Genomic DNA, 17,379 nt, shown 5'->3' with positions numbered 1-17,379 from the left:
TGCCTAGTACTCGTAACAGACAAAAAATAAAAAAAAACAGAATTACTTTAACCCTTAGAGGCTGAAATGCTTGTTTAGCCCCGTTATGGAGTGGTAATATGACAGTGTTTTTGAGCAAGAGTAGTGAAAAATAAATTAAATTATTTGCAGCTAATATCGCCGCTAAGCGCCAGTGGCTCCAGCGCGTTGGAACACGACCCATGTTGCCTGTACCGCAAGCTATCCGGTGCCCAGCCCCTGGGTGTAGCAGTCATTGACGCTTCAGTTGCATTGTTCCCGCTGATATTCTCACGAGCTGCCAATAAACATAGGTACACTTTGGTTTTTAACCGACTTCAAAAAGGAGGAGGTTCTCAATTCGGTCAGTATTTTTTTTAATATTAGCCGGTGTTGTCTTAATTTAAGCCATTTCTGACAGGACCACATGAAACAACACCGTCAGCAAAATCTAAATCTATAAGATATTCTCACATGGCTTGAATTAATACATCACCGGCTTAGCACCGCCTTCATACTGATCAGCAGGTAGAACATATTATGATGTTATTTTTCGCTTTTTAATTTAGTGGGTACGTTTTTAGGTTTTGAAGTCGGTTGTATTTTTTTTATTATAATTTTAAAGGACATGTCCCAATTTTGTATGGAACCTGGGCCTTTAACCGAGTGTGAACTAAGCAGAAAAAATTATTTTTTATCTTAAAAGAACATAAAAAACAAAAAATATAGGGTTTAAAACTCAAAATAAAAAAATTTTTGGAACCCGCATTTGTTTTTAATTAATTAAATAAAATGTATTTTTTTTATGAGCTGACAACATTAATTAAGAATTTTTATGATGGCAACGTGCTTAAAACCCTGACAGATTGTCAGTGATCTTCGCGTAGTAGCGTTCGTTTATGGCGTTTTTAAAGCAATTTAGAATTTTTTTGGTTTCTTAGAAGTTTCTTTTTAACTTGCGTCTTATTGACATTTGACAATATTACATGACATTGAAAACTTACACCGGATGTGAATTCAATTACAGGTGTTTTTATTGGCTGTTTTGAACACTTTTATTGTATTATCTATGTTTAATTTGTAGACAAGGGAGCGGAACCAAAAATTTTTTTATCTAATTCATGCGGGTTTCAAAAATTCTGAAAATTACTTTCTCAACAGCAATTTGTATCTTCTATCCGTGAAAAATACTATCGACCTGTTTATAAATTACTAGCGGACGCCCGCGACTTCGTCCGCGTAAATTTCGATGTCAACTTTACTACTACCCCTACCTCACCCCTACCCTACCACTACTCCAACCCTACCCTACCCAACCCCTACATCTACCCTACCCCTACCCTAGCCTACCCTACCCTTACCCCCACCCAACCCCTACCCTACCGCTACCTTACCTACACCCTACCCCCATCCTACCCCTACCCTCCCCGTACCCTATCCCTTTCCTATCCCTATCGCACCCGTACCCCTATCTCACGCCTACCCTACCCCTACCCTACCACTTCACTATCCTACCCGTACCTCTACTCTACCATTACCCTACCTCTACCCCTACCCTACCACTACCCTAAACCCGGCCCTAAACCTACCCTACCCCTACGCTTCCCTACCCGTACCCTACCCTACCCTGTAACTTCTCTATCTTACTCCTACCCTTAGCAAAATCGGTCCAGTCCTTCGAGAGTGGTGGTATGACCAAGAGAAATAGAGACTTCTATGCTAATAATATAAAGAGGTAAAGTTCGTGTGGTTGTAGGAGGTAATCTCTGGATCTACTGGACCGATTTGGAAAAATGTTTTACCAATAGAAAATAGAAAGCTACGTTATTTGCGAGTGTCACAGGCTATGTTTGATCCCCATATTCACACGGGAACGGGAACTACGTAAATGAAAGCACCGGGCGTCATATAGCGGAATTTCTGCGTCTTTTAGAAATTTTGTATTATCTCCGAAACTATTTAAGTAATTAACATACTGTAAAGGGCAAATCTTATCTCCATAATATCCTTGTGATTATTAAATAATTTATTTTAATAAGGATTAAAGTTAAGTTATATAAATAATGACGTAAACCTAAGTATATAAAATTAATAATTTTTAAAACACAAAAGGTACTATATCTGCTAATATATAGAAGATAGATATATGGTGTCGCGGACTTTTTTGTAGAACTTTTAAAGATACATAAAGTTTCCATACATTAATTTCAATTTTACACAATAGTTAAGGCAGCGCATGCGAATAAGTCTGTTTAAGAGGATTTTCAGTCCGACCTGTATGACAAAAAATGTGATAACTCGGCTAATATATATGATATCAATATAAAATATAGCCTATAGCACTCCCCGATAATGTAGCATTCTACTGGTGAAAGAATTTTTAAAATCGGACCAGTAGTTCCGAAGATTACCCCATTTAAAAAATGTGACAAACTTACAAACTTTACCTCTTTATAATATTATAGTATAGATAAATAATAAAGGCCCATTTTGGTACATGTCCTTTGCAATTGCAACATTACTTATCACTAGACATATGTTATATGCACTACCAAATAATGTATGCAAATATGCACAATTTAAAAACCAATTGGAGTCTATTCTATATATTTTTATTCCAGACAACAAATGCTCGAACACTTTGTGGAGTGCATCAAAATGTCCAAAGGGAACAGACAAGAGGCTATACAGATCAACGTGTATACAGCGCTGTTGTTAGCGCTGCGTACTCTGGCCGAGCAGAAGAGTTCGCTTGGCGCGGGCCAAGACGCTGTCAAGACAGCTGCCACCGAGCTTGTTATTGTAAGATGATTTAACCTTTATTTGTTTATATTAAGGTCCATTTTTCACTGTCACCAATATATCACCTATCTAGCTGGGAGCTCGTTTATTTGCGTAGTATTTTAATTTCTCGGTTTTTCACTGTCACCTCAATCATCTGGTCATCAATTGATCAACCGCGGGACAAGGCGCCGTTAAAGCAGCCGCTACCAAGCTCAGTTGTAAGATAATTTTAATCCTTTATTGCTTATATTAAAGTCGGTTTTTCGCTGTCACTTATGACCAACCGAGGTATAAGATGCCGACAAAACAGCTACGGCGTCTGTTATTGTAAGATAGTTTAAATCCTCATTTGCGTGGATTAAAGTCGATTTTTCACTGTCACCTATCTACGACTAAGCACGTCAAGCTACACAGCCGCTACCGAGCACGTTATTGTAAGACAATATCAAACCTTATTTGTTTATTTAAGTATACTTTCACTGTCACCATAATCTGGCACTGTAAAGAAATACTGAATTACTGATTGTAATATTGAACAATACCAATCCTCAATTCGATTCGATTCGAGCGAGAGGAAAGACGCTGTCAATATTGCTACTATTGAACCAATTTTGTTAAGCCATTAGTTGTCTTGTAATAACTAGATTTTTCAATGTCACTAAGGTGAGAAAACTGTTTAAAAATGCTGAACAAACACAAATATAACATCATCGATCATCAATGCAATTATCTTTTGCATCGATTATATGATTTATTGGTTTTAGATCTATCGTTTTTGCTTATAGGCTGGTCTCTCAGCAAACAGTGCGACAGTTCGCGCCGCGGCCGCCTCTTGCGCTGGGAGACTCTGCAGTTGTATATCTGAAGCGGAGAGCCAAGCTCTGAGCGATAGAGTGATTGCGTTAGCACGAATGTCCTCGAGCCGCCCGATCCGTGCAGCGGCTGCAGCGGCTGTGGGCGCTGTGCAACGCGCGAGGGGGGCGGCGTCGAGCGCTGCAGCGCTGCCGGTGTTGAGAGCGCTCGCGCAAGACACCTCGTCTGTGGAAGTGCAGGTTAGTGCGATATATACAGGTTGCTCGGAAGTATTCTCTTGGTAACTTCAAGGTGTTGACGAGTCCGCTTATATAGGAATTTAAAATAATTATATACACGTCATAATTATATAAGGATGTGTTTAAGGAACACATTTTAAGATCTGTTTACAAAAGAAATATTATTTACCCCGAAAATATTAATTTTAGAACACATGTTCCTTGAATATTTTTGATTAATTTTCGGTAAAGAATATAACCTCAAAGTTATTGGAAATACTCCCCAGCACCCTGTGCAGAGTGCCTGTAGGAAATGTAATTGATTAAAATAAAAAAAAACAGTTTATAGTCAAGCGACTGATCACTGATATACAACAATATACAATACAATATCACTGCATTTTTCGAAAATCGAGTTTTCATCGAAAGTCGACGTTTTGAGAAAACCTTTCGTCAGATCGGTGCGACACTTTTCTATGTAGACTTTAAAAACTGCATTTATAGCTGTTAAACGCGTAAAAAACGTTTGATCTGTTCTAGAGATATAAAATTTTGGGAATTTGAAAATTGATTATTTTTCAACAACTACCAAAATTAGGTTATACTCAAATTCAAAGGAACATTTAAAAAAAAATCATAAATATTCGTCTCTTCGGAAGACGTGAGCAACAATTTGAAAGCTTTGTACTCAAAAATTTGCGGGAGATTACAGGGATAGCCCAGAGGTTCACCTGTTTTACCATTTCTTTGTCAGGTGTGGTCGTTGCACGCGTTGTCAGTCCTCGTGGACGCGTCCGGGCCAATGTTCCGGGGCCACGTGGACTCCACGCTCAACGTCGTGCTGAAGCTGCTGTTCAGCTCGCCGCCGTCTCACGACGAGTTGCACCGCAGCATTGGGCGGCTGCTGGCCGCTTTGATCACCGTCGTTGGGCCAGAGTTGCAAGGTAATGAGATTTTGTGACAGGTGAGGTCCATACATGCGTTGTCTGTCCATGTGGACGCGTCCGGGCCAATGTTCCGTGACTACGTGGACTCCACGCTCAACGTCGTGCTGAAGCTGCTGTTCAGCTCGCCGCCGTGTCACGACGAGCTGCACCGCAGCGTTGGGCGGCTGCTGGCCGCTTTGATCACCGTCGTTGGGCCAGAGTTGCAAGGTAATGAGATTTTGTGACAGTTGAGATCCATATACGAGTTGTCTGTAATTTGTGTCATAAATTAACTTTAGTTTGGTAACATTAATCCTCATATCATGTAATTATTTTTAGTTTACTTTTTTGTTGTCGCTATGTGACTACGCACTTCCGTGGTTTGTCACCTGGTTCAAGGTTATCAGCTAAAACCAGCGCTATATGTCCAATATTCTCTCGGTACATACATCACAATGCTGAGCATCCTTTTTCAAAGTTGTGCCAAATATGACACAGTGGTGTTCTGATGTTTATACTAAGCGGTTTGAGTATTGAGCACTATAATTATTGTATTAAGTGGTTAAGTAATAATAATAAATCTTAATTCATCAAAACTTCATATTACAAATTAAGTTGAAGCCCTGCGTCCTGTACTAGTTATTACTGTGTTACAGGAGGCAGTGTCTTCCCATTTTCAATGATGCAGTAGATTGATAAACAATTTATATTTAAAATTAAGATACAAAAACAATAAATCATAAGATAAAGCAAAAACACGCAGAAGTGAAGTAAAATAAAATAAACAAAAACAGGAGTGTGTGGGTGTGTATTTGTGTGTGTGTGAGTGTCTATGTACAGATAAATTTATAAATATTAAGTAAATAAGAATTTGAGTTCTATAGGTATATAACAAATACACTGTCTAATTATTTATATGCTTAATTATTGGTCAATATTAATTAATTTCTCGGAGCCGTCATAGTCGTAGTCTTTTAGCCATGATTTTATGTAGATTTAAATTTCTCTATTGGTCAAGCTTTCCATACTAATTCTGTTTGATTTATTTGATAGATTATACAAATAAGTGTGGCACAATTTTTTTTGAAATAAATGTTTTTTCTTTCTTTCTTTCTTGCCCAGCGTGCGGCTGTGCGGCGGTGGGGCGCTTCGTGTGCGCGTGCGCGGCGCTGCGCGAGGGCGGCGGCGCGGGCGCGGCGGCGGACGCGCTGGGCGGGCTGCAGCAGCTGCACATGTTCGCGCCCAACCACATCAACCTGCACGCTCTGGTGCCGCAGCTGTGTGTTAGTGCACATATTATTTACTTAGCAGACTCACGCGACTTCGTCCGCCGTTTTTAGTCTACTAACTATGATCTATCTGCCTATATTGAGCCTAGACTGTTATAAAAAACAAAATGTCAAAAATTCCTTTATTTTATAAATGCATATATCAAAGTCACTAAAAATAATAATTGAAATTTTTAATTAGTAGAGTTGTTAATATTTTTTTTCTATATTTTTTTTTTGTTGAAATTGTATGATGTAGACCCTTGGTCATATCTTGCATTATCTGTCATTAAAACTTGTGAAGTTGATTCAGTCTAAATCTGATATTATTGTTTAATACTAATTTGGACGTTGTAATGGTTCATTCATCAAATCTGGACCCAGCAATCGCACTATCACACTAATATTATAAAGGCGAAAGTTTGTTTGTATGATTGTTCCTCCTTTGTGCTGCGGCTACTGAAGCGATTTGGCAAAAATAATAAAATGGCATAGGCTACTTTTCATCCCGGAAAAATTCACGGTTCCCGCTAGTGTATAATAAATGGTCGGTCTCCTTTAAAGATAGGTCACAAACATTTGTCCCGCAGAAGGATCTGTCGAGTCCCGAGCTGTCGGTGCGGCGCGCCGCGCTGTGCTGCCTGCGCCAGCTGTCACAAAAGGATGCAGCTGACGTGTGCAAATACGCGAAGCTTGCCGCTGACTACGTGCCTCCAAGGCCTTATTGTGGTAAGTAACATAATCATTATCATCGTCATGGCTGATGACAGCCATCATGCATCCGCTGCTGGGCATAGCCTTTTATAAACAGCGCAAGCCTGCTCTATCTTTGGCTTTTCGCATCCTACCACCTATCGGCGGTCGTCGCGTACCTTACGACTCTAACGACCATTGGTCGTCACACAGACATGACCAGCCCACTGTTACAAACCCTGAGAGCTATGTCGGTTACTTTCACGAATCACTTCATTCCGGTTATTGTCCCTCAAAGAGTTACCAAGTATAGCGTTCTCCATAGCACGCTGAGCGACATGGAGATCGTGGACTAGCCTCGCTGTCAGTGTCCACGTTTCAGCATAAGTTAATTGTGGTAACATTTGTGTTATTTTTTTAATTGTATCACCTACATCGTCATTATCATCATCATCATAATCATCATCCATCATCATCCATCATCTTCATCATTAGCCAATTTTTAAAAGTCATCTGCACTTATGTTTAAAATATTTTTTTCACTTTAACAACTGTATATGTAGCTTTCTTAACGCTCTCTTTCGTTGCTTTGATAGGAGAAAGGGTAAAAAATAGAATAAAAGACATTTAGACCAAATTTCGTTTGCATCTTAGATCTGCTGGCGACGATCCGTCGCGCTCGGTGAGTATTTTTGCTTGTCCTAAAAGTAAAAACGTACCCACCAATGTTGGAAATTTACGATTGGCGGAGTAATATGCAAGGTGTCCTTGTCCAAAAAATCCCCTCTTCGGTTACTGTCCATTTAAATATATAGGTTGGCAAGTTCGCTGATGACACTCCCATGATATGCGGACGACTGAGGGGGGGGGGGGGGAAAGGACTGCGTGGGTGTGAAGTCATGCGCCCGGGGCAGAGGGAAGGACTGCGCGGGTAACACGTGCGCGCGGGGCATTGCTATCCCCCTCCCGGCCCGCGCGGACCATCGGGAGTGTTACGAACGAATTTGCCAAGCTATAGCTAATTAAATTCGCAGGTGTCGTGATACCTGACACGGGTCTCCCGGGCGCGCTGTTCGCGTTTCTAGACATGGAGCGCGACAGGACTGCGCTGTCGCACGCGCGCGACACGCTGTCGTGCTGCTTGCTGGCCGCGGCCGGCAATCGGGCGGTGAGGGACTGGCTCGTGTTGGCCAAGAAAGTGCTGACCGTTAGACTTGGTGAGTTTTACTTGACTTTTTAGACATTTCTGTTGGTTCTGTAGCTCATGTACCCGAGTAGTTCTCGTTATACGGGAATATTAATCCTCTTGTTTGACCAAGAAAGTGCTGACTGTTAGACTTGGTAAGTTGAACTTGATTACACATTTTAGCTGGTATTGTAGTTCCACCTGTGTTGTTCTCGTTCCTGTGGGAATATAGTCCACCCATGGCTCCACGATGGCACGGTCATTTGGGCTGAATTGTGGGTAGATGAGTGATAAAATGTAGCCTATGTTACTTCTTATAACATCAGCTAACAGTGAAAAACCCGACAAAATCGGGCCAGCCGTTACTGAAATAAGCTGGAACAAACAGACTGACAAAAATTTCTTTTATTGATTTTTTGAAACAAATATATATAGGTATACTTTCATATGCATTTAGTAAAAATGATGTTTGTTGAATTTATTTCTTAATTTTTATTTTTCTTTTGTTTTTTAATATTTAGAGGACAGCGGTAACACGGAAATGGATTTCGAGGCAGAAGGTGACGATGATCAGGCAGAATTTCACGCAGAGTCCGAGCAGTCTACCCATCCGGCCGTACAACCAAGATGGCCTACAAGGGTGTGTAACAGAATCAGCGACAGAATCTCTTGCATCTGTCCCATTTCATCATTTATTCCATGAGTGTTTGTTTCCTAAAGTATTGGTGAGAAGATAACTTATCTGTTGGTAAGAGAAAAACCATAGCAATAGAGCAACACTTGACAAAGCCTTACGATCTTGGGGGCGCCCGGACCTCAAAGCCGAGGTCCAAGTCTTAGAGGAGGCACCCTTAGGGAGTCGTTCCGCCTATCTCTTCCGCTCCTGCCTTCAGCCTCATCAGACGATGCGTCTGCGCTCGTCCAAAGGCCCCGGGTGTCAAGGCTGAGGTCCCATTAAGGAGCCTAGGTCCCATTAAGAAGCCCACGGCACTTACACAATCAGCAAACAGAGGGCCCTGTATCAGTCCAACTTACGGCGTAGGTTAAGCCTCTTGTACCTGTAATTATACCAGCTACCGTTCTTCAAACACAGTAATGCTGCTTTGCGGCAAAACTAAGAATGGCGGTAGGTTAAGCTCTATCACAAAATCCAATTCTTTAATCAGTCAATTGCTGGGAGACTGCGAGCAGGCCGCCAATAAATGTTCTCCTGCTTAGGATAAAACGACTGTTTTAACAATCAAATATAATAAACAATTACAAGGATTCTTAAAGATTCTGTTTGTTGACTTTCGCTAGCCCACTAGAGTACCGTCAAGCTAGACATGCACATTGCTAGACATGTACATTACAGACTAAAACGGTCAAGGCACGTAAAGGATAAAGCAGTTGTTTGTAAACCACGTTCTGAATATCGTTTACTTTCAGGTATTCGCGATGGAATGTATCCAGAAAGTGATGGGCGCTTGTGAAGCCACAGGGGACAGTGCTCATTTTGATCTTGTGAAGGCAAAAGAGAAACTATTAACTGATCCTAACGGTGAGTAGAAGCAACGCAATATTTACCTTGCATTGCAAAACAAAGTTTGAATCAATATGTTGTATTTATAGTGCAATAATTAAAATTGTTCATATCTTTCAATTTTATGAGTTTTATCCGCTACTAAAATATGTATTTTTTCGCACATGTGACAAAATTGTGTAAGAAAAAAGGAATTGTGTAGGTATACCTTTAATTTTTTGTTCCTATGTCCATTCTACTTCGTATATCATTCCAAGTCCAATTACTGGCTGACCTTGTGGTAATGTTTGATTTGAAAATGGCCTGCATCTATTTGAACATGACTATAAAAAACGTCTTAATGCTGCTTATGCAGCAATCATATTTTATTGAAATCCAGTGAACATACACGAAACATTCTCTTCTTCATTTCTATGGATCACCTCGTGGCATACTTATGTTTTACCGATTTTGACACCATCCCCAGTGCGGATACTTTCACTTCGCGGTTCGCACGGATTAAATGGACAGTTAAGCCATAATATATTTAAGAATTTAATAATGTAATATGTGGCATTACTTAAAAGTAAACATCTTTTTTTCTTTCTTATCTGTTTTTACTAGTAAAAAATTTGGTTTTCCAAAAATTGTTTTTTTTATAGCCGATTACCTTTCCCTGCACCTGTCGGACCTCGTGCGCATGGCGTTCGTGGGCGCGACGGGCGAGTCGGACGCGCTGCGGCTGTGCGGGCTCAAGACCCTGCAGATGATCATCCAGCAGTACGCGCGCGCGCCCGAGCCGGACTTCCCCGGACACTTGCTGCTGGAGCAGTATCAGGCGCAGGTTCGTTATCTTTTGTTAATCTGGCTCAGGATTTTTATAATGAAAAGTCAAGTCTTTAAGAGAGGCGATTTGGAGCTTAAATACACAACACTGCGATACTTCAAAGAAAGAAATAAAGAAAGATCTTTATTTTCAAGTAATGCCACATATTACATTCTTAAATTCTAAATTATTCCATAAGTGGAGCAATAAAAGATGAATGTCTTGCAATATGTGGCATAATCTAGAAAAAGGCCTTGACTCAGTATTTTGCCACGTACTTCCTACACAAAAAAGAAGTATGCAGCACTGATTTTCAGTTAGGACCCAGTTCAGGTGCCGCCACGTACACAGCTCAACATCCTATGTTAACTATTATAACATAAGAACCAAATTAAAACTAATTAGGTAGATAAGTACATTGATTAAAATTAAAATGTGCACGAGTGATACTACAAGGGCTCGGTTCTGCGCTACGTACGTTCGGAACTCTAATAAAAAACACAGAAAAATGAAACATAATATTTATTATAAGAATGATAATTTATTATAAGAATGCTGTGGTCACACCAAGAAGGTGCAATCGTATTTATTACGTTTTATGTATGTTATTTAATAGTGTAACATGATTGTAACCAGTTTTGTGATCCAAATAAAAAAAAAATAACGGAAAAATTAAATTAACGATAACAAACTTAACAAAGCGGGTAGATATGATAATCGCCGGCATCTGACTAACAACGCCCTAAACAGATACAAAATAGATACTTCATAGATACAAAAAACACCGTCTACACTGAGGTGTACATTAGGTGTCATGTAGCCAAATGTAAGCTTTAGTGTATTTTGTCGCTGCATTAAAAGGGTTAACACGTACAACCTATATGTATCTGGGCATTATTGATGTTGATAATTTTATTATTTTTTTTATTATTATTATTATTTAAGGTGGGAGCAGCGGTGAGGCCGGCTTTCGCTGGTGACACGGCGTCGCACGTCACTGCGGCTGCCTGCGACGTGTGCTCCGCGTGGATCGGCTGCGGCGTGGCCAGAGATATCAACGATTTGCGGAGGTTTTTATAAAATAAAAAAAATATATTCATACAATCGTATTGCGAAACCTCCTCCTTTTTTTTGAAGTCTGTTAAAAAGAATATTTAGGTTCGAGTTTACCGACATTCGTTTAAACATAATCAACCGTTTAAATAAGTTAAACGCCGTTAAGTCCAAATTTCCTGTTTACCACAGCCCATATGCCGGTTAAGAACGTAAATCGGGCGTTTTATCTTAACCGAGCGTACATACCCCGGTTAAGACGTCTTTGACAGATATAAGTGCAGGTTATGTTTTTGTAACGCTCGCAAGTTTCGTGAAGATTACTCTCTCAACTACCAAAATGCAAAGGACCCGTAAAATAATAAAAGAGTTTATTTTTCATTTCAGAAATAATTCATTTTCTCTCATAAATAAATCACTTCCTAGCTTTGAGGTTTTATGCCACTGGATGCTGCCAGCTTCGATTTCCAAACAAAAAATCGGTGTTGCCAATACGTATTTTTCTAAATCCCTACAAATCGAAGTAGAAACTTCCCAAATTGGGGAAAGAACATATCGCAATTCCCCAAAAAATCCCCGCCGTTTGGGAAATTCCTCGCAAGCTGGCAATTTTGTTATAAATATTAAACTACGTTTAATATTTGACAGGCTGGTTCTGTAAACGCCTTTTAAATGAAATTCGGTGAAGTAGGGTCTTAACAGTTGAATATCTAATACAAGCGCTGACCGTTATTGCGCAGAAGTCTAAAGCAAGTCGAACCGTACCGAGACCAGTGTGTTAGTTGTTATCAATAGTCGATGTTTCAAACATACTTGTAAACTAAACCTTGTTGCAGCAACATGGTGGGTTTAAACTCCATTAATAAGGCTAATGTGTTTATGCAATTTCAGAGTCCATCAGTTGCTGGTTTCCAGTTTGGATAAATTAAACAAAAAGGGCAACACAACACTCATATACAATGAGAGTATGGCGACATTGGAGAAACTTTCCATTTTAAAGGCTTGGGCTGAGGTAATTATTTCATTTATATACAGATTGTTGTTTTTTATTTATGTAATTATTTCATAGCTGTAGAATAAACTTGTGTTACGAGATCTTCGATTACGGTTGGTAATAACATTAATTATTATTTGTGTTATTGTGAAGGGAAGGTACGTACGTAGTTGTTTCAACAGTGATGATATAAATATTTGATAACTTGAGCTCAGTTGTTTGTTAGGCAGCGTGGACAACCATCATCATGCGACCGGCAGGGTCCCGTTATTGATTTGGCGCAAATATGTTTTGTATAATCATCATATATGTGTAATCGGTACTTATAATAAATCTGTAGAAAGGTCAATTCTGTACATGAAATATATTTCCAAAATAACTATCAGGGGGTGATTAGTGATCGATACTGATGCCAAAAATGCAATCAGTAAAATTTTTGTCTGTCTGTCTGTCGGGTTTTAACGAAACTTGGTACAATTATTATACTTCATACTCCTGGGCAGGTTAAAGTATACTTTTCATCACGCTACGATCAATAGGAACAGGGCAGTGAAGGGAAGTGTTGGGAAAACGGGAGGAGTTACTCCAGTTTTACAGTGAGACTAATGTAAAGGATGGATTAAAGACGTCTAAGACCGGACGAAGTCGCGGGCGTTATTGGGCGTTATTATTATTGGGCGTTAGTTATTAATAATGTTTTATGTGGGAGGTGAGTGTTAATGCATTCTAAAGTGATCCCTTAAACCTACTCTCAAGGTCACAAGTCCTGGGACCTGCTCGTGGTGTTTCCTCTACCACAAAATAATGGTACAATCACTGTTGATGCTACCCGTCACGACATACTTGGAACTCAAAATTTTAATTAATACATTTTCAGAGTCACTAACACATCATTTGGCAGTTTTTACATGGTAAATAAACTAGAATAAAAAATCTTCTTTTATTTCTTTTACTGAAACTTGTTCTAGCTGATTTCGGCAAGTAAAAAAAACTTCTACCCTTTCCCCGCAATCAGACTAATATACCTACCCTTTATTAGTAACAAGTATTTTTTTTGTACAACCAAAAATAGTTAACTTTTAACTGATATCTCACCTCATTTCAACTGACGATGCAGTCTGACATAGTAACAGGCTAATATATTGGAGTTACAAGTTTTTTCTACCCATTACTGACTCCAGATTACTAAATCCAAGGCAGAATAAGCTGAACCAATTTACAAGTTATAAAATCCTAAATTGACACAAGGTAGGAATCCAACTGGAGCCTTTTTATTGTAAATTACAGCATTATTAACTGTGCTATAGCGTGGCAACTTCGTTCGTAACGCTCTCGATGGTACGCGCGGGACGGGGGGGTAGCGATGAATGATAAACCCACGACTGATGCCACTCACTTCCCCGCACGCACGATATCACACCCGCGCAGTCTTTCCCCCCGTCGCCCGCATATCAGGGTAGTGTCATCGACGAACTTGCTACATTAGTCATTACATTTCAGGTATACATTGTGGCAATGGTAAGTAACGACAGCGCCCCGGGCAGTTACGTCAAACAGCTAGACACCAAACCCGTCAACAACCGCGCCGAGATAGCCAAGTGGCGTAACCAAGTTTTACAGAACAACAACCAAATCGACAACGCCAATCAGGAGAGCGAGGACGACGAATACGGAGAGTTTGAGTCCAAAGGGGAGAGTTTGTTGAAACTTGTTGAACCGGAGTTGGAGAGTTTGGGAGAGAATTGGTTGGCGGCTTTGAAGGATCATGCGCTTTTGAGTCTACCACCTGGTGAGTACCTTGGCATTTTGTAATGTTTGATTTAATTTTAAGCATTAAGGACGCTTTTCGGTTTAATAAAAGTTAAGGATTTCTCATAAAACTTTATGTTAGATTTTGGAGTCGCGAGATGAAAGAAAACACAACAGCACTGCTAGACTATCTGTTTATTATTTATTTGTAAAATATAGTTTATTGCAGATCACTTGAAAAAGAAGATAATGACAGATAATATGACTCTTGAATGTCCGAGATATGACAGTTCAAATAAACAATATAGATACTTATTACTGGCTAGTATTGTATCATAGACATTTATTTTTGCTTATTCCAACATTTCAATATCACATATTTTTTTTAAATTTTCCAAACGTCAAAAACGCTGTCGTCCATTTTGTGACGTCACTAACATACTTGATGTACTAAACGTCGAGCTAATGGTTTACTAATATTTTTTTCAAACGCTCTATTTGTATAGGATTTATTATAGTGACGTCATGAAACAGTTGAAATATAGACCATCATGGCCGGCAGGCGTTTTGGCTTGTATTGTCAAAAACATTTAAACACTAAAATTTTCATGTAATGACTCAAAAAAATATGAAAAAAAAATTGAGTCTAGTAGTACTTTTTTTTTTTATTCTTTACAAGTTAGTTGTTAGTTGATGGTAAGTGATGATGTAGTCTTAGATGGAAGAGGGCTAACTTGTAAGGAGGAGGATAAAAATCCACACCCCTTTCGGTTTCTACACGGCATCGTACCGGAACGCTAAATCGCTTGGCGGTACGTCTTTGCCGGTAGGGTGGTAACTAGCCACGGCCGAAGCCTCCCACCAGCCAGATCTGGACCAATTAAGAAAATCTCAATCTGCCCAGCCGGGGATCGAACCCATGACCTCCGTTTAGTAAATCCACCGCGCATACCACTGCGCCACGGAGGTCAAAAGTACGCTAAAGTAATACGCTAATGAACTATTTAAGACCATTCAAAAAAGTGTCAACTAGCCTATTGCGTCGTTTACAGAATTCGCATCCCAACTGCCGCACGGCGGAGGCGCGTTCTACTCGGCGGAGACGGCGGAGGCGTCGCGAGCGCACTACGCGCGCGCCTGGCCCTCGCTGCTGTACGCGGCTGCGTTGCGCTTCAACGCCACCATCGCTCACGGCAGCCAAACCACTGATGATAATGGTAAGACTTCTACCCCATTAGTGCGTTGTGTTATAGCTGGGCAACTCCGTTCACACGTTCGTAACACTCCCGATGCGGGAGCGGGTCGGGGGACGTGTAGTGGTGAATAAAAACCCACGACTGACGCACCTCACTTCCGCACACACGATTTCACAGTTACGCAGTCTTTCTCCTCGTCGCCCGCATATCATGAAAGTGTCAACGTGATTTGTTTCACAAAAGTCTTCTCAATTTCCCTCTATGGCTCCGAAGCCTGGACGATAAGGGCCACAGACAGAAAGAAGATAGATGCCTTTGAGATGTGATGATTGTGATGCTTCGTATCCCGTGGACCGCTAGAAGAACAATATCAACATCTCGATACTGAAACATCTTCGCTCAATATCCTCTGGTAACATAGAGTGAAATACTCTATGTTACCAGAGGATATTGAGTTACTTCGGTCACATAGCCCGTCGCCTTCCCGATAACATGGATAAACTAATAGTGGTGGGATCAGCTACCCGCTGGTGTGACCAGGTTAAGTTACTCACAGGCCTCCCTGTAATAACAGCCATTAGAAAAGCTGACGACCGGACTGTATGAAGGGGATTTAAAAACAACGCATCGAAGGGACTGCAGTGCGGACACGACCTTCAGCAATGAAGAATGCGACCAAGAAGAAGAGAAGAATTGATTAATCTATTTAATTATATAATGCACCTGAACTGCGTCCTAACTGAAAATCAGTGCTGCATACTTTTTTTTGGATAGGAAGTATGTAGCAAAATGCCACATATTGCAGGGCGTTCTTCTTTTTTTGCTCTAGCTATAAGCTATATATTTAAAAATTATTATTGTAATGTGTGGCACTGCCTAAAAATAAAGATATTTCTTTCTTCTTTCTTTCTTTCTAATGTAAATTTATTTATTATTATGTCATGTCTCATATACTCGTAATATTTATGTGTTAATTCATTCCAAATAATATTGCATGTTGTTGTAATTTCAGAAACACCCGACAACAGTGTCGATAACAGAAACAACAAGAGTGAGAATGGGAATTGCGAGTTCTTCGAGCCTATAGACGAAAAGTTCCATCTTCTATTTGGTATGACTTCAATATGATTATTTTACACATTTACAACTTACTATAAATTTATCAAAAAGCAGCTGATGCTTAGCAAAAGTTTGAATTGTATTTTTTTCTGTAGTTGTAGGTAAGAAGTAGTTTACAAAAGGTGCCATTTAAGGCTTAAAAGGGTAGTATGCTATCTCCGTTCTGTGAATAATTTTTCTCATGCATAAAGTGTTTAACTAGCAGCGGCGAAGAGTCTATACAGGCCGATTCCCGCCGGGTTACCTTTTAAAAATCCATACTTATTCATTTCATAGTAATGAATATTATATTGTATGAAACCGAGTTTGTATCAAGCGATATGAATTTACTTTTCTTTGAGACGGCTTACTTTGGTTAAAACTCCTGTTTCTTTGAGACGGCTTACTTTGGTTAAAACTACTGTTTCTTTGAGACGGCTTGCTTTGGTTAAAACTTCTTACTGTTAAGGACTGTAAGGAAAACTTGAAAAATTCCTTGTCCAACTATGTATTCTGTGGTCCAACATAAGTTTGTCAATACAAACCAATGCTGGACCTACCCTAAGGACTCAATAGTCCTTAGGTACGCAGTGCTTTTTTGCATTTATAAAGTGCACGACACTGGAATAGCCAATAAACAAGTATTTTCATTAATATTAAACACATTTCAGGTATCTGTATGGAAGCTCTGTGCGCCCAACGCGACATGAGCGTGGACAACACTATAACGGTTTTGTTGTCTCTGGTCACTCTGCTCGATGCTCCAGAGAACAGGGCGCGGTTGCTTAAGGACAGGTTCGTTTTACAATGGATCACTAATTTGTTTTAATATACTTAAATATAAATATACTTAAACAATACACATCACTATCTAGCCCCAAAGTAAGCATACAGAGCAGCTTGTGTTATGGGTACTAAGATAGTTGATATTATAATATTCATATACATTTATATACTACATATAAATACTTATATAATGTATAAATACACAAAGACACTGGAAAAACTTAAGTAAGTAACTTTACCATAACAAAGTCAAAATTCATTTATTTTAAATAGGCTTAGTTTACAATCTCT

General features: G+C 39.7%; 1 protein-coding gene across 1 annotated transcript in view; it reads left to right on the top strand.

Moving 5' to 3' along the window:
* LOC112046629 (HEAT repeat-containing protein 5B) overlaps nucleotides 1-17,379 on the top strand; it is a 46,837-nt gene that overhangs the window by 19,967 nt on the left and 9,491 nt on the right. The window contains exons 17-32 of the mRNA XM_052888480.1: nucleotides 151-311; nucleotides 2,619-2,799; nucleotides 3,567-3,833; nucleotides 4,567-4,756; nucleotides 5,861-6,021; nucleotides 6,597-6,735; nucleotides 7,734-7,916; nucleotides 8,407-8,525; nucleotides 9,314-9,425; nucleotides 10,049-10,230; nucleotides 11,158-11,282; nucleotides 12,157-12,277; nucleotides 13,760-14,048; nucleotides 15,061-15,225; nucleotides 16,217-16,315; nucleotides 16,974-17,097. Of these exons, the coding sequence (XP_052744440.1) occupies nucleotides 151-311; nucleotides 2,619-2,799; nucleotides 3,567-3,833; nucleotides 4,567-4,756; nucleotides 5,861-6,021; nucleotides 6,597-6,735; nucleotides 7,734-7,916; nucleotides 8,407-8,525; nucleotides 9,314-9,425; nucleotides 10,049-10,230; nucleotides 11,158-11,282; nucleotides 12,157-12,277; nucleotides 13,760-14,048; nucleotides 15,061-15,225; nucleotides 16,217-16,315; nucleotides 16,974-17,097 (2,618 nt within the window). The remainder of the gene's footprint in view (nucleotides 1-150; nucleotides 312-2,618; nucleotides 2,800-3,566; nucleotides 3,834-4,566; nucleotides 4,757-5,860; nucleotides 6,022-6,596; nucleotides 6,736-7,733; nucleotides 7,917-8,406; nucleotides 8,526-9,313; nucleotides 9,426-10,048; nucleotides 10,231-11,157; nucleotides 11,283-12,156; nucleotides 12,278-13,759; nucleotides 14,049-15,060; nucleotides 15,226-16,216; nucleotides 16,316-16,973; nucleotides 17,098-17,379) is intronic.

This window comes from Bicyclus anynana, chromosome 22, assembly GCF_947172395.1.
Source record: "Bicyclus anynana chromosome 22, ilBicAnyn1.1, whole genome shotgun sequence".
NCBI lineage: Eukaryota > Metazoa > Arthropoda > Insecta > Lepidoptera > Nymphalidae > Bicyclus > Bicyclus anynana.
This window is presented reverse-complemented; position numbering and strand designations above follow the sequence as displayed.